Source organism: Pristiophorus japonicus, chromosome 3, assembly GCF_044704955.1.
Source record: "Pristiophorus japonicus isolate sPriJap1 chromosome 3, sPriJap1.hap1, whole genome shotgun sequence".
NCBI classification, from domain to species: Eukaryota; Metazoa; Chordata; class Chondrichthyes; family Pristiophoridae; genus Pristiophorus; species Pristiophorus japonicus.
The window spans coordinates 315654898-315679029 of NC_091979.1; the positions used below are offsets into that span (position 1 = coordinate 315654898).

The 24132-nt window shown below is 43.1% G+C and overlaps 1 protein-coding gene across 5 annotated transcripts in view; it reads left to right on the plus strand.

Annotated features, from left to right (window-relative positions):
* The first annotated feature begins 377 nt into the window (after nucleotides 1-377).
* The window catches only part of stambpl1 (STAM binding protein-like 1), a 71523-nt gene continuing 47768 nt past the window's right edge, over nucleotides 378-24132 (plus strand). For 2 of the 5 annotated variants that reach the window (XM_070876901.1, XM_070876905.1), the window contains exons 1-2: nucleotides 378-638; nucleotides 22220-22312. In XM_070876901.1, the coding sequence (XP_070733002.1) occupies nucleotides 22277-22312 (36 nt within the window). In that variant the 5' untranslated portion in view covers nucleotides 378-638; nucleotides 22220-22276. Of the gene's footprint in view, nucleotides 639-9145; nucleotides 9166-22219; nucleotides 22313-23315; nucleotides 23488-24132 lie in introns of those variants that run through there. The other 3 variants (XM_070876902.1, XM_070876903.1, XM_070876904.1) reach the window with 3 other exon arrangements.

Below are 24132 nucleotides of genomic sequence, written 5' to 3' on the forward strand. Positions count from 1 at the left end.
AGTCTGGTGAACCTTTGCTGCACTCCCTCAGTAGCAAGGGGAATCAGTCTGGTGCACCTTCGCTGCACTCCCTCAGTAACAAGAACGTCCTTCCTCAGATTAGGGGACCAAAACTGAACACATTCCCTTACGGATAAAGGGATCAAGGGGTATGGAGAGAAAGCAGGAGTGGGGAACTGAGGTTGAATGATCAGCCATGATCATATTGAATGGTGGTGCGGGCTCGAAGGGCCGAATGACCTATTTTCTATGTTTCTATGTGATCTGATGCTGAGTGCTGCACAGAGCTCAGCCGCCCTGGGATTGGTAGGCAGCACGCCTGCGCCGGCCCGCCTGTCAATCAGCGCCTTGCCTTTTGGTTTCGGGGTGTGTTGTGTGTGTTTGGGGAGAGTTAGCAGCGGGGCCGCCCGGCAGATCATGCCTTGAAATGCTGGCTAGGTCGGCAGTGAGCAGCTTGCCTGCTGCAACCTGGAGTTGAAGAGAGACTGGGGGACTGGGACTGGGACTGGGCTCCGGCTCCAGCCGAGCAGGCTCATTGTTGAGCGGATACAATGTACCTGCTGATGAGGCAGCGAGTTCCAGCAGCTCCCGAATGATCTGACCGAGGTTAGCGGCGCTGAATAGCCCGGCCCGGCTGGGTAAGGGACATCTGTCTATGCAGCTACATTTGGTCTGGTGTGTGTGTGTGTGTGTGAGAGAGCGGCAGATCACTGCTTGGACGATCATGTCACGTTAATATGCTCAATATTGTCTAGTCAAAAAATGAAACTATCCCAAACATTTCCACAACTGGTCTTGATATGTTATGGAATATTTCCATATATGTACTCGCCAACTTTTTATTTGCAGACCTAGATTGCAGGTTAATTTTCATGTTGGAGTTCTCCTTTCCCTGAAGTGGGGGGAGAAAGTCACCCCAAACCAAGCATCTTTTATTCCGTTTCTATTGAAGTGATTCAAAGATTGTGTTAGCCCATCTATTTCAAAGGGATTTTTAAAACACTGTAATCGACTGACGCAATTGATGTATACGAGAGTTGTTCATCAAGCACCAGCTCTAATATTTGGATAAACATTCCCGATGTTGGTTTTATATTTTTAGTCATTGGGCAGGTTAGACCAAAATCAGAAATTTAAGAAGGGTGCTAGCAACGTCACGTGGCGTTGAACAAGCACTGTTGTGAATGTTACAATCTCAAATGTCCTAGGTCATGTTTAGGAAGCATTCAGAATGTGTGTTACTGTGATATTTCTGTTCTCATTCCCTGAAAACCCCGTTTTGTCCCTCTCCTGAAATCATGGTGGATTATAATGTGGAGAGCTCAGTCTGGATCTGTAAGGAGTAGTAAGTTGTAAAAAATTACGCGTGAAGTGTGGGATGACCTTTGTTTCTGAATAGCTGCCCGATAGGAGTGGCAAACGTGCGTCATTCTTGCTTTGCCTCTGCCTTGTTTGTAGCTGAAATCTATTGTGCTTAGCTGATTGTTGAAGGTTGATTGTCTCGTGTGCAAGGCAGTGTTTTTCAACACTGCACTGTAAGTAAAATAAATGTAAGAGGAAACCGTATATACATTTCCTGCTCGTTAGTTGTACAATATAAAAGGGCAACATTTAATTCAATGAAGTGTGTGTGTGTTTCTGTTTAAACTTTCAGGTTGATGCATGCAAGTAACACTGCAGGTGTATTGGAGTTGAACCAGACCATTGCATCTTTTAAGTCAATGCAGAGAAAGATACAGGGCAGTGAAAAGAGTGTGGTACCTGTAGTAGCATTAGCTTTGAATTGCTCTGGCAAAAAAAAAGCACAGACATGATGGGCTGAACGGCCCCTTGCACTGTAAACTTTTATGGATCTGTGAAAAATGGCCTAAGGATTGAATTCATCAAATAGATTCAAAATCGACAAATAGTATTACCAATATTAAGTGAACGTTGTGTAAAGAATATTTCCGATTTGAAGGGAATGTGGAATTTATCTTGCGTGTAAGGGGACAACGGAAACATTCAGTGCAAATAGGTATTCAATCCTGTGTAAGATAAATTCTGCATGGCACAACAAAGTGATTGACTTTTATAATTGATTTGAAAATATGAATAGATCTAATGGGAATTACTCTAAGCATAAAAGGTACTTTAAAATTCAATCATTTCACGTGGAGTGGCTTTTAGTTCTTTTGGAGAGCTTCATACACAATCCAGTGGGAATTAGGATTTGGACCTGCAAGTACAGACTCCCAAAACAGTATGTTTGCACTGTTTTTTTGCTAGTTTAAAAATTTTACAGTATCCACTACTATAATGCATTTATATTAGTGTTAGTACTTGTGAATGATAACAGTTGAAATACTGGTTGAGGTCTGATACAAGGCTATTTCAAAAATTAAGTATGAGAACTTGTGCAAATGTATTACCATGGAGCATATACGTTGATACTGTGCCAAAAGATCATAAGTACATTGACTCTATATGTGGATAATTATTTTAAACATCACCAACATATCACTAAGCAGTGCTTCAAGTGCAGCTTGTTATTGTTTAAATAGAGACCTTTCAGAAAATCGTGAAGGAAGCAGAAGTTTCGAAATACTCAAGGCCCAGTTTGCAATCCAGATCCCCCACCCTCACCCCCACCTCCAACAAAGCTAATGGTGTCCTCAGGCTTGAGTAAAGCATGGACAAACAGACAGCTGAGGACACAGATGAATTGCCTGGGTGGTATCTGGTTAGTACCCTGCCTGTTCATGTCCACACTCTTCTGTCTGCCATGAGTAAGGGGCCTATATGAAATGAGTTTGGGTAATCTCTGTCTAGTTCCTAATGGCATCATAAAAGGTGATTTGTGCCAGTGTGGGTTTTTATATGCTCCCTGTTATCTCCACATTTCTCCTCAAGGTGTTGGCTTTTCAGGGGTACAGTGTTGGCAGAACTTCAGTACCTCACTTAAGTGGCCATTTTATGTGTGTGTGAGCCCAGATAGTGAGTGTCAACAGTGCTATTAGATGGCGATCACTGCTGAACTGGATCCCCTTATCACCAGACATGTGCACTTTTTTGAACATAAATAAGGCACCTAACCCAGAGGCACTATGCTGTTTTTAAAGCCCAATTGGCTACCCTGGCTGAATTCAGAAACTGATCTGGACCCTTTAGTCACTAGTTTAGTGTTGTACACACTTGATGCAACTGGGGTGGTTCTCCTTAAAGCAGAGAAGGTTAAGGGGAGATTTGCTGGAGGTGTTCAAAATCAGATGGAGTAAATGAGTAGAAACTATTTCCAGTGGCAGAAGGGTCAATAACCAGAGGACACCGATTAGGTAATTGGCAAAAGAACCCGGGGCAACTTGAGGAAAACATTACGCAGCAAGTTGTCATGATCTAGAATGCACTGCCCTGAAAGGGTTGTTATTACAATTATTTAATCTTTTTTTTTAGTGCAAAATAAGTAGACAAGTATTCTGAAGTATTTGACAAAGAGGGTGACCAACTTTTTATTATAATAAGTGAATTTATAGTCTCTAGAAATTTAAGAAGTTAAGTCTTTTTGGTGGAAGTTGCATAGGTTTTGCTGTAAATAGCCTTAAGTCCCAAACAACCAGGGCTGCTAAAATAGTTTGACATTGTTCAGTATGTATATCCCTTTACAACTCTGACATTTATACAGATCATAGGACATCGAAATAGCCTTGGGGTGTTCTACTTAATGTAGGTTTTACAGAAAAGAATATCAGTACTCTGAATTGTAATGTCTTATCCTTACTTTTGTAGGCATGGTTACACTGATTGTTCTGTCTTGTTTACTCTTGCAGTATTGATAGGTGGTACCTGTGCAGGTGCCTACCTATAGGCAGGTTTGATAATTGCTGATATATTTAAAGATATCTGATCCCAGCCTTTCCACATGCATCTTGTTTAATTCTTCAGCAGCATTGGTTACCATTCTCATTTTGGTAGCGCCTTTGTCTGAGTCAGAAGGTCATGTGCTCAAAACCCCACTCTCGCACTTGAGTACAAAATCTCGACTTACACTTCAGTGCAGTACTGAGGAGAGCCATATTGTCAAAGGTGCCCTCTTTCAGATGAGATGCTAAACCGAGACCCCTTTGGCCGATTCAGGTGGATGTGATGGATCTTGTGACATACTTTGAAGAGTAGGGGCATTCTCTCCGCATCCTGATCAACATTCCTCCCTCAACCAGCACCACTAGAATAGATTGATTGGTTGTTTGCATCACATGGAATTTGTTGTGCACAAATTGACCTACAAAATGATAGAGGGGTAGATCATGACTTTCTGCAAAAGTGTAAAACAGGTGATAGTGAGTCGGCAGCCTGTTTTACATCTTTCCTAATTTTTATGTCCATTGAAATTTAAGTTTTGCACTAAGTTTTGATCCATCTACTCAGTAACATCTAAAGTAATGAATTGGCTGTGAAGTGCTTGGGACATCTTGATGGGTGTTTTTTCTTTGGAACACTTAAGAGAAATTTCTTGCTGCTCTGTGATTTTTAGAACTATTTCCTAGTTATTTTTACACACCAGTAATATTTTTTAGATTTGGGGAAATGAAAAGGAAAGAAGTCCAAAACAATTTAAAAGAGAAAGAGAAACTACAAAGTTAAATTATCAAGGAATATGAAAAGAAATAGTAAAGTATTCTACAGACACAAATAACAAGAAAAATCCGGATCGGGATAGGACCACTAAGGGATGCACACGGTAAACTCATAGGCAATGACAGTGAAATGGCAGAAATATTAAATAATGACTTTGCCTCTATATTTATTAGGGAGACTAGCATGGTAGACATGGCATTAGAAGAAGAGATCAAAAAGATACAAGGATATTTAAGATAGAAAAGGGGGAGATAATTGACAAACTAATCAAACTTAGGATAAAACCCCTGGTCTGGATGGATTGCAGCCATGCATATTAAAAAAAGTTGGGGAAGAGATAGCAGAGGCGTTATTACATATATATAAAAAATAATTTTGAAAAAAAGGGAATTGTGCCGGAGGATTGGTGGACAGCTAATGTGATTCCTATATTTTAAAAGGGAGATAGAACAAGGCCAGGGAACCACAGACCAATTAGCTTAACATTTGGTAGGGACGATAATGGAATCCTCACTCAAAGATGTAATAGAAAAACGTCTAGAAATTGCAAATATAATGGAGTAGCCAGCACAGATTGCAAAAGGGAAGGCCATGCTTGTCCAACCTTATTGAATTCTTTGAAGAAGTAACAGAAAGGGTAAATAAAGATAATGCAGTAGATGCAACATATTTGGATTTTCAAACAGCCCTCGATAATGTACCGCATTGTAGACTCGTGCCTAAGGTGCAAGTAGGAGAATGGATAGCAAGCTGGCTACAAAACAGAAGAGAGAAAGTAGAGGTTAAAGGTCGTTACTCAGTGTTCGACAACAGTCGGTGCTGGGACCACTGGTGTTCATCATTTACATAAACGATTTGGACCCTGGAATCGCCAGCGCAATTTCAAATTGATGGGTTTACTTAATACAGAGGAGGACTACGACAAAATACAGGAAGGCAGTGATAAACTTGCAGGATGGGCGTGTAATTGGCAAATGAATTTCAATATAAAGAATGTGTGAGGTGGTATATTTTGGTCGGAAGAATTAAAGAGGCCACGTACATATTCCTCGGAAAATAAGAGCCTGAATGGGGTAGAGGAACAGGGGGATCTGGGGGTACAGATAAACAAATCATTTAAAGCAGGTTAATAAGGCCATAAAAAAGCAAACTGCGGTTCATTTCTAGAGGGATAGAATTGAAAAGTAGAGATGTAGAAACTTGTATCGAACCGTGATTAGACCACACTTGCAGTATTGTGACTAGTTCTGGTCTCCATATTATAAAAAGGATATAGAGGTATTGTAAAAGGTAAGTCTTTTTTGCACCTATCAGGAAAGATTGAGCAGGCTGGGTCTCTTTTCTCTCTAGAAAAGAGAGGACTGAGGGATGACCTGACCGAGGTCTTTAAGATTATGAAAGTGTTTGATAGGGTAGACGTAGAGAAGATGTTTTCAGTTCACTTGCGGGACCAGAACTAGGGGCCATAAATATAAGATAGTCACTATTAAATCCAATAGAGAATTCAGGAAAATCATCTTTACCCAGAGAGTGGTTGGAATGTGGAACTCGCTACCACAAGGAGTAGTTGAGGTGAATAACATAGATGTATTTAAAGGGAAGCTGGATAAATACATGAGGGAAAAAGGAATAGAAGGATATGTTGATGGGGTTAGATGAAGAAGGGTGAGAGGCGGCTCGTGTGGAGAATCAACACTGGCATGGATCTGTTGGGCTGAATGGCCTGCTTCTGTGTTATGTAATAGATTGATCCATACATGAATCTACTTCAAGGAGCTTGTTTACTTCTCCTGAGTTGATGCATGCTGGAGAAGAGTTCCACAGGCACCAGGCACCCTCTGGTGTGAGCCTGGACTGTGAGTGCTTACAGGCTATTCAACTGTAGGAGCATCTCGGCCAAGCTCAGTCCTGTCTTTGACCAATTTCTGAACATGAGCACTTTCCAGAAGTGTGTCACTGAATAGTGATCGAGAGCAGGAAGCCTGGCTGATAGTCCCCTTCTTAGCCCAGCAGTAGCGATGCCCATTTGTAGCGACCCTACTCATACCCTGGCTGAGATCAGCTAACTCAGCATTAACTAGAACCAAATCTGGGACCTTCAGGTGGGTGTCTTGACTTGGCCACTTACCACCTTTAACCAAGTGAGCCATTGGGAGAGTATTGCTTATTTTTTGCTTTCCCTTTTAGTATGTCAGCATTTCTCCTGGAACGCAATGAGAGTGTACACCAGGCGTCAAAACATGCAAATGCCTATGCACAAAGCTACTCCCTTTGTTTTTTGATGTGCTGAGTGGAAAAACTAGAATGTGTTGCACACAATACCTGAAATACATTGTTCTTTTTAAAAATAAAATAGACATTACCCTACATTCCGTGGAGAACAATTATTTCAACTCCATTGTTGCTAATTTTCACTGGATTGGTTTATCTATCACTTAGTTTTACTTCGTAATAAAAATAACACTTTATTTTCAATTAAGTAAATGCAGAATAATGTACAGTTAAGAGTAGATACAGTATTGCCAAGACCCCGAGAGAAGGATTAATGTTTTTGAGCAGTTGTCCTTTAGATAAGTAGACCACTAGTTTTATTTCTCTGACTATCCACCTTACTTGGTTGGATTTTTTTTTAAAGTGTAATATTGTAAAACAAGGAGAAACTTGTATTTATATAGTGCCATTCATGACTACAAGATGTCCCAAAGCACTTTATAACCACTGAAGTACTTTTTGAAGTGTAGTCACTATTGTAAGGTAGGGAAATGCAGCAGCCAATTTGCGCACAGCAAGGTCCCACGAACAGCAGTGAGATAATGAACAGATAATCTGTTTTGTTGATGATGGTTGAGGGATAAATATTGGCCAGGGATATGACCAGATGTAGTTTGTTCAGTGACTGCAGCTTAACCTTGTTACTGACAGCAGCGAGATCAAAATTGTGCCCAGTTCCCTTCAGGTACAGTTAAGTCAAATACAAACTTGGTCTTAAATAAACATGATATTTTACCACCTTGTGGGCATCTGATGAAGAGACAGTTTAGTTCCTGAGTGGTCCTGTTACAAGGATCTTCTTGGAATGACTGCACATCATTCCTGCAGTTTGTGACTAACCATCATCAAAGTTTTGGCCATAGGTTGCCATACAGAACGTGGGGCGAAGCTCTTTGGAGGGAAAGTTGTAAAACGTGGGTCGCAAATCCACGGTAATGGCTGCCCCTTGGTACCTTGCTCAAGATTTCATGTGACGCGAGGCGGTGGGCAGATGGGAGGCAGAACAACATGACCCAATCCTTCCCTCCCCTCACAACCACATAGGCACCCTTTTTGTCAAGAGTTTACTGCACAGTAAACGTCAGTGGGAAATATGACTGATTTTCCCGTGCTGTAGCCCAGAGTTCCTCTAGTGTTTCCTTCGCTGTATCCACTCACAGCAGCCAACTAATTAGATCAGGGATTGTACCTGGAATATTCTTGGTTTACACAAGGTGATGGCTGTTGTTTTTTGGAGTTGTTTTAATTTACCTACTGGATTCCTGGGGGAGCCAGGAAATGGTTTTGTTAATTTTTTTAATATCCGAATGTAGGTTTTTTTTTTGCCCTCCCTGCCTTATCCACCTGGTTTATGTTTTTTCTCACTTCAGGCTTACCAGAGTATCTTTGTGGAAAATATTATTTTTATTCCACATGGTAATCCTGTAATGGTGTGTCACGTGGGAATTTATTGCACAACCCTTTGTTGTTGTGACTTTCAGGGCGGTCGTGGAGAATGTGACACAGAGGGCAGCTATTATATAGTGGTTCAAGCATAACATTATTCTGGTTACAATAGTCTCTGATATACACGTGGAAATTGTTAAGTTGACCTCACTGTCACCATCATTTAAATGCTAAGTGATTTAAAATGTTCAATAAAATGTACTTAAATCTGTGCTCCAAGTGAAATATACCTTTTAGAATAGTTTTTGTTTGGGGTATGGAGTTTAGATGCGAATCTTCGAGTGTTAATCAAACACTTTTTTTTCTGAAGAGGGAGTGGAAAAAAGTTACTGAACAATTTGCAGGAAATATCACAAGTGGGCTGATTGCCAGTAAATAGTGATGTTACTGTGATAAGTGGATGGGCCTTCTGAAGGATTTACATCATTTCATAAGCCTGGAGTGGAAGTGGAAAGTTCAAGCAATTTAGACCTGCCATATGATGAGATTATGGCCTTGAAGTCACTCCTTTCTATCTGTTAATATATGTTGGGGATTTTTATCTGTCTAAGTTTTATTATTTTTCAGACGTGGGAGGGGTATATTTTCTACCACTTGGCACGTCTTAGCAAAAAGGTCAGGGTGAGCATCAAGCTGCCTTCCTTGTGTTATACTCACTTGAACTATCCTTGGTGTGAATAAACAGAGGGAAATAGGCTGCCTGGTCCATTTTGGAACCTGTGTATGGTAAAATTTTCAAGAATTATTGTCCTGTCATATTAAAAAAAACCTCTGCCCGTCCCTAATAATATTTAAAAAGAGGATTGGCAGAAGCTAATTTTCACAATATAATAGGTGATATATATTTAATGATGCCTTTTTTTAAAAGTCCAGTGTATATGCGTGTGTATGTCCTAAAATGACACCCGAGAGTAAGTGTTATTTCAATAGAATGGTTTTGAAGGTAGTGTGATCTTGTTATTGCAGGTTTACATGCAACATATATGACTGATAGAGGGAGCTTTCAGGTAAATAAGTTACTGAGTGATGTTGGCCCTGATCATTTTTATGAGCACAAGTAAGCAATAAGCCTAGTTCAAAAAGTTATTTTTGTTGCACTCGCTTTTGTTAATAGGTTGATCCAAATGAAGACTCAAAAATAGGCTTCTATGAGGAAGTACACTGGTGAGCTGTTGTGGGAGGGCCCAAAGCCAGCACAGTCCACTGAAGGGCGCGGGAGATAAGACAGAGGGAGAGAAGTCTGAAGGGTATATCGAGAAGCAGGTTACAGTGAGAAATCAGGAAGTTATACTGGAAATGGGTCAGAGAGGTTGAAGCAGGGAAGAGAGAGAGAGGGGCCATGAGGTTATGCAGGGAAACGGGTATGTTAAGAACATGAGAGCTGCAGCAAGCGACCAGAAGCTTTGCCCTCATTCTCTCCTGATTTATGTACAGTTCGAATTTAACTAAAACAGTGACGGTTGTTTATGGTGCAGGTATCCGCAAGGTTAGTACTTGCAAGAAGATAAACCAGTGTTGCTGAACTACATGTGCGATAAAGAAAATTGGTTGTTAATTAGAACATGTGTGCTTGAGTGTCAGTACTCTAGGTAGTAATTGAACCACGGGGCTTCAGATTACATCAGAAACTGATCAGTGACATTCAGATTGCTTGTCAGTTGAAACTAGGGATAGAATTATTGGTTGCAATCTGGAAGACATATAATATTGTCTCGACTGTATAATTTTTAGTATTGATGTAGTCTGCTACCTTTTGAAATTGTGGAATAATTTTGTGTGGCGGAAGAGCTCCCAGCTGCTATTTTATATAGCGAACTGCAGAAGAGTTTGCTACGTAATATCACATGCCCAACACTGTATTTTTGGTAATGTTGTCACACAGATAACTTGGGAAAATCTCCTTGGATTCTTGTTTTAAAAATAGTATTTTTATTTCAAGCTGTTACCCATTCTAATCATTTTCCAGATATGATATTTAGAACTTCCAAAGCTAGATAACCATTAATTTGTTATTAAACATTCCTCCCAACCCACCATATTTTTATATTATGCCTTAATTTTTAAGTGTCTATTGCAGTTACTGTCATATTGAGCATTTTAATGTTAATGGGATGCTAACTCTATTAACTTAATTATTTATTCATGCTACAGACATATTTAAGGTTTGATTGGTGTTCTAACTGCTATTTTACCATTACTAGCAGATAGTTCTGCAGCTGTGGTATGACCTTTCAGAATCCTAACTGACAGATGAGTAAAAAGGAGTTTTGTCTTCTGCCAATAATAGATTTCCTCTCATCTTTCCAATGATGCTATCCTATTTCTGATTTTATATACACCTCGCTGCAAGTAATGACACATTTATAGAGCTTCCAGTTGCATACAATTATTACCTCCTTTTATATTTCAAATCTCCATACTAACCCTTTGTGCTCGAACCATTAACACCAACTGTAATTTTAGTAAGAAATCTCCCAATTCCAATCAACTTAATTTTAACTTAATCACAGTGTTGTTGGGATCCACTTAACTTTTTACCCTTCAGGGTTGAGGTGAGCACTGTTGAATGTTATTTTGGTTGTTTTCAGTTTCTCTTCCCCTTTTTCTGTTTTCATTTTCTTTGTATGTTTTTGTTTCTTACTCTCAAGTGTGCACACTCCATCTTGAATGTGCTCTGTGGGTTCTCTTGCAGTTCCGTGCACTCACTCGCGCTCTCACACATGCGCTCTCGCGCTCTCTCTCTCTCTCTCTCTCTCTCTCTCTCTCTCTCTCACACACTCACACACACCCATGAAAGGGGAGATTATTGTTCCTTCAATCTCTCTGGTTTCAAATCCAGACTCCAGACATGAAAGGAGAGTATCCCACCTTGCAGAACACTCGGTCCCTACTTCATTTTGTGACTTTTAAAGTGTGTAGTTGGAGGGAAGTTTTATTTGAACGCAACTTGCAAAATTGTTTGAAAATGCCTATACTAAAAACAATTATAAATAGTTCAGTTAAATGGACTTAACAATGCAGTTGCATTAGTTTGACCATTTTTTGATTGCTGAAGTAGGGTGTGGTAGACCTACATTACATTCAGATTTTGGGATTTAACCCACTGAATGAGTTACCTTCTGAAGGTGGAATGGCCAAAATTTGGGTTAAACCCAACAAAACCCGAAGACACAATTGTACTTTTCTTGCTGAATAAAATTGCTCAGTAGAATGACATCACTCCCTACTCTTCAGAAATGAGTAGGATGTCACGTTACATGTGGTGTACTTCTCCCATTTTCAAAAAAAATCGTACTCTGATTCAGTGCATTCACTGATGTGGCATTGAGCACACTGTTTTTTGACTTCTTGTGGTTTCCCAATTGAACCTAAAATTTTCTAATTAAAAGAGAATGTGATAGAGCAACTCCCTCACAAAATGTCTCAAATGTTTCACATGCAGTGTATTACTTTTGAAGTAGCTGTGATTGTTAAACAGAGAAATGTGATAGCCATTTTGTGCACATCAAAATTCCACATACAGTAACGTGGTGAATGAGTAGTTAGTCTTGTTTTGGTGATGTTGATTGAGTGCAAAGAATGTTGACCAGGATACCAGGAGAATTCTTGGTGCTATGAGATCTTTAACATCCATATGAAAAACTGAAACAGGAAGGTAGGGCCTTGATTTAACATCGCAACCAAAGACCAGTGCCTTCAACAGTACGAGATGCTTCAGTACTACAATAGTGTCTGCTGTGGCTCAGTGGGTAACATACTCGCCTCTGAATCAGAAGGTTGTGGGTTCCAATCCCACTCCAGGGACTTGAGCACATAAATCTAGGCTGACACTCCAGTGCAGTGCTGAGGGAGTGCAGCACTGTCTTGAGTGCCGTCTTTCGGATGAGACATGAAACTGAGCTCCCGTCTGCTCTCTTAGCTGGATGTAAAAGATCTTGTGCCACTATTTCGAAGAAGAGCAGGGTAATTATCCCCAGTGTCCTGGCCAATATTTATCCTCAATCAATATCACGAAAACAGATTATTTGGTCATTATCACATTATTGTTTGTGGGAGCTTGCTGTGCGCAAATTGGCTGCTGTGTTTCCCACATTACAACAGTAACTACTCGCCAAAAGTACTTCATTGACGTAAAGTGCTTTGAGATGTCTGGTGGTTGTGAAAGGCGCTATATAAATGCAAGCCTTTCTGTTTATCAGATTATGAGCTCAAATTCGTTGTATGATGCTGAACCCACAACCTTCTAATCCACCAAATAAACCAAGCTGACATCTTCACAAATATTTTGCTTCATTTTTGATCGGAAAAAGCATGGATTTCCTGGCACCTAATTTGGGGCGATTTCTTTTTAAATTTTGTGACCCCAAATTCATGATTTTCCTTTCTCCCCCTAAAACTGGAAGGCCCGATTAGTGTGTAGTAGGTTTACTATTACCTTTCATTTAATGGTAGGTTAATGGATCAAAGACCGCTAAAGAACTGTGATTGACATTGGTACTGCTTTCCTGAGGCTGACAAATGGGCCTTAAAAGTGACCCCCACTGAGTCAGCCAATAGTGTAAGGGATCTGGATGATAGTGGGAGCAAGTGGCAGAGAGCCAGGAGATTCAGTGTGGGAGCTTGGGAAGCAACAGACATGTTGAGCTCATGAGCATGTTTCCTGAACTCTTCGTTTTGTTTCCAAATGTATAATTATATTGTTACAGTGCCTTGCAGGTTATTTACATAATACAGCACATTGTTTACACACAGCACATAGGGCCCAATTTTCCCCAGTTATCTGTGCTGTTTTTTTGGCGCGCGCCACTATTTTGGGCCTAAATTAAATTATCCAAGTTTCCCCAAAGTTAGTGTGCCTGTGTAACTCGGTTACGATTTTTTTAGGTTTGTTTTGCTTTTGCGTAACCCGATGTCTGTGCCACCTTTTCAGATTATGCAAGTTTGGCCTAGGACGGCGTTTGTGACCACTTCCAAAAAACCTACTGGGCACTTAAAAAAAAAAACAGCGCACATTAAAAAATTGCCGCAGAAAGACGCCATTGTTTATATGTAAAGTTTTGGAGAGAGTCAAGAAGACAATAAATATGCATCATGAAGCTTTAATTTTTTTCAAACTAAAAATGGAAGTGTAATGCAATTCTGTAATGTTAGATTTTTTTCAAAGTGCCACGCCACCACCAAACGTCTCCTCACCGGGCTCAAGGGTCGGAGCGTTGGCCTGACAGAATCGCTCCCTCGCCTGGACACTGGCTCGGGGCTCGGCTACAAAAAGAAGTCCAGTGGGGGAGGGGCGGGTGGAAGCCGAACTGAAGGCATGAGAAGCCTTACACTATGCAGCAGCTTCCAAAGAAGCCAGGGGTGGGTGGGGGTGTTTGCCGAGCCCCTGCCTCCGGGCGGAGGAGCGATTCTGCCGGCCGCCACCCCCCGAGCCCGGTGAGGAGATGTTTGGTCGGTGATGGGGTGGTACTTTGAAAAAAACCTAAAATTAAAGAATTTCATTAGACCTCGTTGCCCCAAATGTCCTCATTTGAATGCCTAGCTTCCCTTTCTAAGCAAGACTATTGCACATACGCAGACCCAGGTGTGGTCCATACTAGGGCGTCGATCTTGGGGAGAGAGAGAGCAGAGAAGCTTTAACTCCTTGGGACATATTCTGATGGTCACGTTTACAATTGCAATGCCAGTGAATAAATTCAAATATTACTTACACTATCTACTTGACCAATGTCCCGCCACTTCTTTTTGCACTGTCTTCCAGACCTCGGGGTGGTCACTCTGCACAGTAATCTTCTGCAAGTTGGTTCCTGTGTTTCTTCATTTCTTTTGGTGAAACTTTTATGTGACCTCTGCTGGTGTCCAGCTCGTGCCACCTGGCCTCAATTACAGTAACCAGTGCCTCCACTTCATCCTGTGAGAAATTCTTGCTCCTTGAGCTGCGTTGCATATTGTATTGCAGCTCTGATTTTTTTTTTTCCCCACTGAGAATTAAAGTTCTCGCACACAACTGGCTCTTTTAAAAATAGCTGAATGCAGACCGGGAGCTGTGGTATGAGCAGGCGGGCCCATAGCAGTCACTTTTTAAAAAAAAAACATCATTTTTTTTTTCCTGCGCATGCGCAGGAGGGCATCGATTTTCAGCGCAGACATTAAGCCCCCCCCCCCCCCCACCCACCCTGAAGCTGAGGGACAGGCGGCAATTTCAAAAAATAGAACGGGGAAACTTACAAGTTTTTTTTTGAGTAGTCGGGGCCCAAAAAAAACAGGCGGAACTCTGGCAATATGCCAAAAAACGGCATGGGGAAAATTGATCCCATAGTTTGACAAAGGTTGCCAGGTTGTATGTAGCCTTTAGATAATCCAAGCAGCTCGCATTCATGTTCATTATGTTTACTGGGGGGGGGGGGGGGGGCGGAGTCGGGGGGGGGGGGAGAGATAAAGGTGTTTAGGGCGCATTACTGTATTGGCTGCAGAGTTTCCCCCCCCCCCCCCCACTTCCCACCACCTGCTCCAAGCCCTCACCACTTTCCTTTTAGCTGTGAGCTAACATTTATAATACGTATAAAGCACCTGCATTTGATATTCAGTCCCGTGTTGACAGATTAATGCATGCAATCCTGTTGTAAACCTGTCTCCGTAGGTTTAATGTACCTGGGCTTTGGTAAAGTATTTGACACAGTACCACATAAGAGACTACGAAGGTGAAAGGCACAGAATAGGAGGGAAGTTGTGAAGTTGATGAATAACTGGTTGAATCAGAGAAAGCAATGGCTACGGCAGCAGCATCTACATGGCAAGAGTTGACGAGTCAGCATTGCACTTTTCCAGAGCTGTTGATGTTTTATATATCTATAATAACAATCTTGTGTCTGACGCACTTCCTATCAGTTCTTTCCATTATAAATTCCTGTGTCACATTTACAAAGAAACTGCCAATATAAAGCTTATTGTGCTGTAAATATATCCTCCATCCCAGTGGAGATGCTGCAGTGCCACCAGGTGGCAAGAGGGTATAGTTACAACGTGTCAAGTTTACATAGCCAGTTTCCATTATAAATGTGGACATCAGAATGTGTATGTGATAATGAATGAGAACAAATGGTGGTAACAAAGCGCTCCAATTTAGCCAATTAAGCTACATTGGGAGGGGCCATAAATCTTGGGGAACAAGTGGACCAATTGCAGCTGGATCAAGTAATGAAAGTTGTGGAAGGGAAAACAATAATGGGAGTATAGAATAAATGGGAACAGTCTTTCGGATATGATACGGAAGAGGGATCTGTGAGTATTAGCAGAAAACACTAATAGGAGGATTTAAAAAAAAAGGCAAGCATGATCTTGGGATAATTAGTCTGTACAAAACATTGGCCCACTGCCACCTCTTGAGTGTTGCATGCAGTTCTGGATACTGAACTGCAAGAATGGATATTCTGGCCTTGGAGGGAGTACAAAGAAGGGCACCTGTTGATAACTAGAATAGCCTACCCATGAAGCAGTGAAAGTGGAAGATACAGTGACGTTCAAGTGGAAGGTGGACAATCTTTTGTCGGACAGGACTCCTGGAGCGATAATGTGGACTCTGAAGACTGTGACCTTTTGGTATGAGCCCAGTAATTCTTTTCCGCTCCTGAAGAGCCTTGGGACTAGAAATTGGCCTCCTTTACACCTCCCATTATCGCCTCCGGGAGGCGCTAACGGGGCACTAACGACTTAGCGGGCGCGGCGCTGTGAATGACTCCTGCTAACTTGGCTGGGAGGTTTGCGGTGGCTGCGAACCGTTGCGACATGACCCTCCTGCACCTGGAGATCATGACGTCATTGTCGTGCGCATCGCCCCGATAGCGACCTGGACCCGAATTTCTGTTCCGCTGCCTGCAACATCGCCAGACGAAAACACAGATGGCTGCAGGAGGTGGTGTTCGGGGTGCCGGGCGCTTCAGTGGCGAAAGATAAAGGTGAAGTTGCCGCGATAAGTGGGGAAAAAATGTTCAAATTAATATTTTCAATTCCTCTTCGGCTGCGATCAAACATCCAGGCACTCTGCTGCTGTGCATGGGGCTGATCGAGTCGGATTGCGGCTGCTGTCGGGGACCAGGTCACTGGTCCCAAATCAGAGCCTGCAGCGATGGCCCTTCCCTTTTTAAGGGAGGGAAGGCGCCTCGGATCATGACAGCGCTGCACGGCCCAGCACTGCACAACTACCACTCCATCTGCGTCCTGTAGCACTCCAGGAAGGAATGGAGCGCTTGATTTAGCACTCCACTTCTTTCCTGGAGTGCGAACACCAAAGTTACAGAAAGCTGAAAAACATTAGCGCCTGTCGCTAATATTTCAGCTTTCAAAAGTTAGCACCCCCAAATGGGGCGCTCCTGAGTTTCTCCCCCTTGGGGCATATTGGAGAGGGGTGGGGTGTAGTTTGGTTAAGTACATCTAGTCATGGATCATGCGTTAATACACTGCCCACAGGTTGCTTGATTGCGTTAGGGATTCAGAGAGGAATTTCATAGAGATTTTCCTGAAATTGGCATCTATGTTTTTCTCCTGATTTTTTTTCTTTTTGAGTCCTTCCCGTAGTAGATAACATTCCCAGTGGTTGGGAGGATGCACTATGTAATGGATAAAGTGAGTATGGATAAGCCTGATGGTCCCGTCTTGTCTTTTTGTATGTTTGTAGTTTACATATGACTGGCTCAAAAAGATGGTACTGTATATGTGCAATGTATAAACAAATGGGATTTACGAATCTAATTGAAGATTTAATTGTAGTTTCCAGTAATTTGACTCTGGTCAGAGCTCTGCGTAAATGTATTTAGTGGAAATTGATTTCTAGTATTTCATCTACAATGATTTAACTGAGAACATGTCTAGGCATCTGATGGTGCTGAGGTTTGTCAGATCTTCACGTCTGCATGGAACATGTGTTCCTTTTATTGTTTGTACATACTCACTCTCCTGTCCTGCGGCAGTTGGAACTGGTGCTCTCCACTCTCCCGTCCTGCGACAGTTGGAACTGGTGCTCTCCACTCTCCTGTCCTGTGACAGTGGGAACTGGTGCTCTCCACTCTCCCGTCCTGTGACAGTGGGAACTGGTGCTCTCCACTCTCTGTCCTGTGACAGTTGGAACTGGTGCTCTCCACTCTCTGTCCTGTGACAGTGGGAACTGGTGCTCTCCACTCTCTGTCCTGTGACAGTTGGAACTGATGCTCTCCACTCTCTGTCCTGCGACAGTTGGAACTGGTGCTCTCCACTCTCTCTCCTGTGACAGTGGGAACTGGTGTTCTCCACTCTCTCTCCTGTGACAGTTGGAACTGATGCTCTCCACTCTCTGTCCTGCGACAGTTGGAACTGGTGCTCTCCACTCTCTCTCCTGTGACAGTGGGAACTGGTGCTCTCCACTCTCCTGTCCTGTGACAGTGGGAACTGGTGCTCTCCACTCTCCCGTCCTGTGACAGTGGGAACTGGTGCTCTCCACTCTCTGTCCTGTGACAGTGGGAACTGGTGCTCTCCACTCTCTCTCCTGTGACAGTGGGAACTGGTGCTCTCCACTCTCTCTCCTGTGACAGTTGGAACTGGTGCTCTCCACTCTCCCCTCCTGTGACAGTGGGAACTGGTGCTCTCCACTCTCCCCTCCTGTGACAGTGGGAACTGGTGCTCTCCATTCTCTCTCCTGTGACAGTGGGAACTGGTGCTCTCCACTCTCTGTCCTGCGACAGTTGGAACTGGTGCTCTCCACTCTCTGTCCTGTGACAGTGGGAACTGGTGCTATCCACTCTCTGTCCTGCGACAGTGGAACTGGTGCTCTCCACTCTCTGTCCTGCGACAGTGGGAACTGGTGCTCTCCACTCTCTGTCCTGCGACAGTGGGAACTGGTGCTCTCCACTCTCTGTCCTGCGACAGTGTGAACTGGTGCTCTCCACTCTCTGTCCTGTGACAGTGGGAACTGGTGCTCTCCACTCTCTGTCCTGCGACAGTTGGAACTGGTGCTCTCCACTCTCTGTCCTGCGACAGTTGGAACTGGTGCTCTCCACTCTCCCGTCCTGTGACAGTGGGAACTGGTGCTCTCCACTCTGTCCTGTGACAGTGGGAACTGGTACTCTCCACTCTCTGCCCTGTGACAGTGGGAACTGGTGCTCTCCACTCTCTGTCCTGCAACAGTTGGAACTGGTGCTCTCCACTCTCTGTCCTGCAACAGTTGGAACTGGTGCTCTCCACTCTCTGTCCTGCGACAGTGGGAACTGGTGCTCTCCACTCTCTGTCCTGTGACAGTTGGAACTGGTACTCTCCACTCTCCTGTTGGTGTAGGAGGGAGGGCTTTAGTTTCCTGAACAATTGGGACCGCTTCTGGGGTAGGTGGGACCTGTACAAGTCGGACAGGTTACATCTCAACAGAGACGGGACCAATGTTCTCGCGGGTGGTTTTGATAGTACAGTTGGGAGGGCTTCAAACTAGCTTGGCAGGGGGATGGGAACCCAGGAGAGGGCTCTGAGCTAGTTAGAGTGGGTGAGAGCTCAGATGAACAGAACCCCAAGAAAGAATGCAAAAGGCAGGAGGCAACAGAGCAGAGTAGCACTGGGGTAAGTGTAAACCACAAGGTGATAGGGAGGGACAATATGTATGAATATAAAAGGGCTGCAGGAGGGGTCAAAACTAAAAATCATGGTTTTAAAAACTAGTATTAAAACACTTTACCTAAACGCATGCAGCATTCGAAACAAAGTAAATGAGTTGACGGCACAAATCATTACAAATAGGTATGATTTGGTGGCCATTATTGAAACGTGGTTGCAGGGTGGCCAAGACTGGAAATTAAACATACAGGGGTATCTGACAATTGGAAAGATAGACAAGAAGGGAAAGGAGGTGGGGTAGCTCTGTTAATAAAGGATGATATCAGGGCAGTTGTGAGAGACGATATTGGCTCTAATGAACGAAATGTTGAATCATTGTGGGTGGAGATTAGAGATAGTAAGGGGAAAAAGTCACTGGTGGGCGTAGTTTATAGGCTCCCAAATAATAACTTCACGGTGGGGCGGACAATAATCAAGGGAATAATGGAGGCATGTGAAAAAGGAATGGCAGTAATCGTGGGGGATTTTAACCGACATATCGATAGGTCAAATCAAATTGCACGGGGTAGCCTTGAGGAGGAATTCATAGAATGCATAAGGGATTGTTTCTTAGAACAGTATGTTACAGAACCTACAAGGGAGCAAGCTATCTTGGATCTGGTCCTGTGTAATGAGACAGGAATAATAAACGATCTCCGAGTAAAAGATCCTCTCGGAATGAGTGATCACAGTATGGTTGAATTTGTAATGCAGATTGAGGGTGAGGAAGTAGTGTCTCAAACGAACGTACTATGCTTAAACAAAGGGAACTACAGTGGGATGAGGGCAGAATTGGCTAAAGTAGACTGGAAACACAGACTAAACGGTGGCACAATTGAGGAACAGTGGTGGACTTTTAAGGAGCTCTTTCATAGTGCAAAACAAAAATATATTCCAGTGAAAAAGAAGGGCGGTAAGAGAAGGGATAACCAGCTGTGGATAACCAAGGAAATAAAGGAGAGTATCAAATTAAAAACCAATGCGTATAAGGTGGCCAAGGTTAGTGGGAAACTAGAAGATTGGGAAAATTTTAAATGACAGCAAAGAATGACTAAGAAAGCAATAAAGAAAGGAAAGATAGATTATGAAAGTAAACTTGCGCAAAACATAAAAACAGATAGTAAAAGCTTTTACCGATTATATAAAACGGAAAAGAGAGACTAAAGTAAATGTTGGTCCCTTTGAAGATAAGAAGGGGGATTTAATAATGGGAAATGTGGAAATGGCTGAGACCTTAAACAATTATTTAGTTTCGGTCTTCACAGTGGAAGACACAAAAACCATGTCAAAAATTGCTGGTCATGGGAATGTGGGAAGGGAGGACCTTGAGACAATCACTATCACTAGGGGGGTAGTGCTGGACAGGCTAATGGGACTGAAGGTAGACAAGTCCCCTGGTCCTGATGAAATGCATCTCGGTATTAAAAGAGATGGCGGACGTTATAGCAGATGCATTCGTTATAATCTACCAAAATTCTCTGGACTCTGGGGAGGTACCATCGGATTGGAAAGCAGCTAATGTAACGCCTCTATTTAAAAAAGGGGGCAGACAAAAGGTGGTAACTATATAGGCCGGTTAGTTTAACATCTGTCGTGGGGAAAATGCTTGAAGCTATCATTAAGGAAGAAATAGCGGGACATCTAGATAGGAATAGTGCAATCAAGCAGACGCAACATGGATTCATGAAGGGGAAATCATGTGTAACTAATTTACTGGAATTCTTTGAGGATATAACGAGCATGGTGGATAGAGGTGTACGGATGGATGTGGTGTATTTAGATTTCCAAAAGGCAATTGATAAGGTGCCACACAAAAGGTTACTGCAGAAGATAAAGGTACGCGGAGTCAGAGGAAATTTATTAGCATGGATAGAGAATTGGCTGGCTAACAGAAAGCAGAGAGTCGGGATAAATGGGTCCTTTTCAGGTTGGAAATCGGTGGTCAGTGGTGTGTCACAGGGATTGGTGCTGGGACCGCAACTGTTTACAATATACATAGATGACCTGGAAGAGGGGACAGAGTGTAGTGTAACAAAATTTGCAGATGACACTAAGATTAGTGGGAAAGGGGGTTGTGTAGAAGACACAGAGAGGCTGCAAAGAGATTTAGATAGGTTAAGCGAATGTGCTAAGGTTTGGCAGATGGAATACAATGTCGGAAAATGTGAGGTCATCCACCTTGGGGGGGGAAAAAAAACAGTAAAAGGGAATATTATTTGAATGGGGAGAAATTACAACATGCTGCGGTGCAGAGGGATCTGGGGGTCCTTGTGCATGAATCCCAAAAAGTTAGTTTGCAGGTGCATCAGGTAATCAGGAAGGCGATAGGAATGTTGGCCTTCATTGCGAGAGGGATGGAATACAAAAGCAGGGAGGTCCTGCTGCAACTGTACAGGGTATTAGTGAGGCTGCACCTGGAGTACTGCCTGCAGTTTTGGTCACCTTACTTAAGGAAGGACATACTAGCTTTGGAGGGTTACAGAGACGATTCACTAGGCTGATTCCAGAGATGAGGGGGTTACCTTATGATGATAGATTGAGTAGACTGGGTCTTTACTCGTTGGAGTTCAGAAGGATGAAGGGTGATCTTATAGAAACATTTAAAATAATGAAAGGGATAGACAAGATAGAGGCAGAGAGGTTGTTTCCACTGGTCAGGGAGACTAGAACTAGGGGACACAGCCTCAAAATACGGGGGAGACAATTAAAACCGAGTTGAGAGGAAATTTCTTCTCCCAGAGGGTTGTGAATCTGTGGAATTTTCTGCCCAAGGAAGCAGTTGAGGCTAGCTCATTGAATGTATTCAAATCACAGATGGATAGATTTTTAACCAATAAGCGAATTAAGGGTTATGGGGAGCGGGCGGGTAAGTGGAGCTGAGTCCACGGCCAGATCAGCCATGATCTTTTTGAATGGCGGAGCAGGTTCGAGGGGCTGGATGGCCTACTCCTGTTCCTAATTCTTATGTTCTTCTTATGTTCTTATGGCTAAGGGGATCAAGGGCCATGGAGAGAAAGCAGGAAAGGGGTACTGAGGGAATGATCAGCCATGATGTTATTGAATGGTGGTGCAGGCTCGAAGGGCCGAATGGCCTATTCCTGCACCTATTTTCTATGTTTCTATATATAATTAGTTGAAGTGAATTGGCTGCATATGGAGAAACGTTTTATGTACCTTGTTAATTAGCATCATCATGATGTTGAATAATTCCGTGATTCTGATTGTGCAGCAGGCCTGTTGTTTGAAAAGGAGAATCTAGTAATGTGTTCTTTCTTCCTCCTAGGTGAGGTGAGGGACGGATACGCTGGGTGAAAGACCCAAAGCTCATTCACGGGCAAATATGGAGTTTGATCAGCCATTTACGTTCACCTCTCTGGTATTACCTTATTGTTATTAACGATACAGTGAGCAAAAGTAAGATTTGCTATGGTTAGATCTTGTGGCAACCTTTTGAAAACCTAACCACGTCCTGTAAACCACATTTATAGGAATTGAGGGGAACGTTTCTAATCTAATGTGTACATACAAATTAGGTTAATTGGCATGAATTATTGCTGTGCGATATTTTAAACTCCCTGTTTGGTAGTAATAGAATCAATTAAATTGCAAGGGGAATGTCTGCATTCTAATTGAACTGGATCGAAGTGGTGTAACTCTTTAGTGGGTTAAGGGACAGGATGTAATTATTGTGACCACTTGAGTTCCTTGTGTACTAAACTCATTGTTTAAATTAAAGGTTGGAAAAAAATAATTAAGAAAATGTTTGTGCAAGCCCAGTTGAATTAAAATTTAAAAAATTCCTGGTCAAAACAAATATAATTACAAAGTTACAAAATTAATTATTGTTTTATTGTATAATGGTCAATCTATCTTTTAAAGTAATCAAATATCACAGCTAATTAGGACAATTCCGTATCTCTAACTTTAGCACATTGGACCCATGTAGAGGATTTGTAAAGAAGACTCTCTATGCTGGTTAACGAATATTTAGAAGAATTTTCTGTACTCCCTGACACTCCATATATAGCTTTGGCATGGTTGAGGAATTGCATCCAGTCCATTGTGTGGGTAGGGGCAAACCAAGACCTGATCAAAGGAAGATGGATACCATTTGGGCTTGCCCAATAACCTTCACAAGATAGTTGCAGAAGAGACGGCCATCTTCGTTTCTCCATCCATATAGACCCTACATTTTCTCACATTGTAGCATCCATTTGTTGAATCATTCTAGGGGGTTTGCTTCAATTACACTGTCCATACTTCCTTATATCAGTCTTGAATTGACCTTTTACTAGTTTGAATCTAAATTGTTGTGTCTTACTCTCAGTTTAATTTAAAGTAATATTTACCTTTTTTATACCACTAACTATCTTGACAAGGTCACTTCTCGGCCACCTCCTTTCCAGGCTGGAAAGCTCAAGTTTCTCCAGTGTTTCCTCCTAACTTAGACCTTTTACACTGGAGATCTGCCTCATCGCTCTCCTGCACTGCTTCCAATACTTCACTGTTTCCCTTGTTTTTCGTTAACTGGAGCTGGCCATGATACTTCAGGTGAGGTCTGACCAGAACACTGGACGATTTAATCACAACCTTTTTTTACTGATATTTTACTGTCTTAGCTATGTAGTACGAGGAGGCGAGGGGGGTGGGAGAGGAGGAGGAGACGAGGGGGGTGGGAGAGGAGGAGGAGGGGGGTGGGAGAGGAGGAGGAGGAGGAGGAGGGGGTGGGAGAGGAGGAGGAGGAGGAGGGGGTGGGAGAGGAGGAGGAGGAGGGGGTGGGAGAGGAGGAGGAGGAGGAGGGGGTGGGAGAGGAGGAGGGGGTGGGAGAGGAGGAGGAGGAGGGGGTGGGAGAGGAGGAGGAGGAGGAGGGGGTGGGAGAGGAGGAGGAGGAGGAGGGGGTGGGAGAGGAGGAGGAGGAGGGGGTGGGAGAGGAGGAGGAGGAGGGGGTGGGAGAGGAGGAGGGGGTGGGAGAGGAGGAGGAGGAGGGGGTGGGAGAGGAGGAGGAGGAGGGGGTGGGAGAGGAGGAGTAGGGGGTGGGAGAGGGGTGGGAGAGGAGGTGGGAGAGGGGTGGGAGAGGAGGAGGAGGAGGGGGTGGGAGAGGAGGAGGAGGAGGGGGTGGGAGAGGAGGAGGAGGAGGAGGGGGGTGGGGAGAGGAGGAGGAGGAGGAGGAGGGGGTGGGAGAGGAGGAGGAGGAGG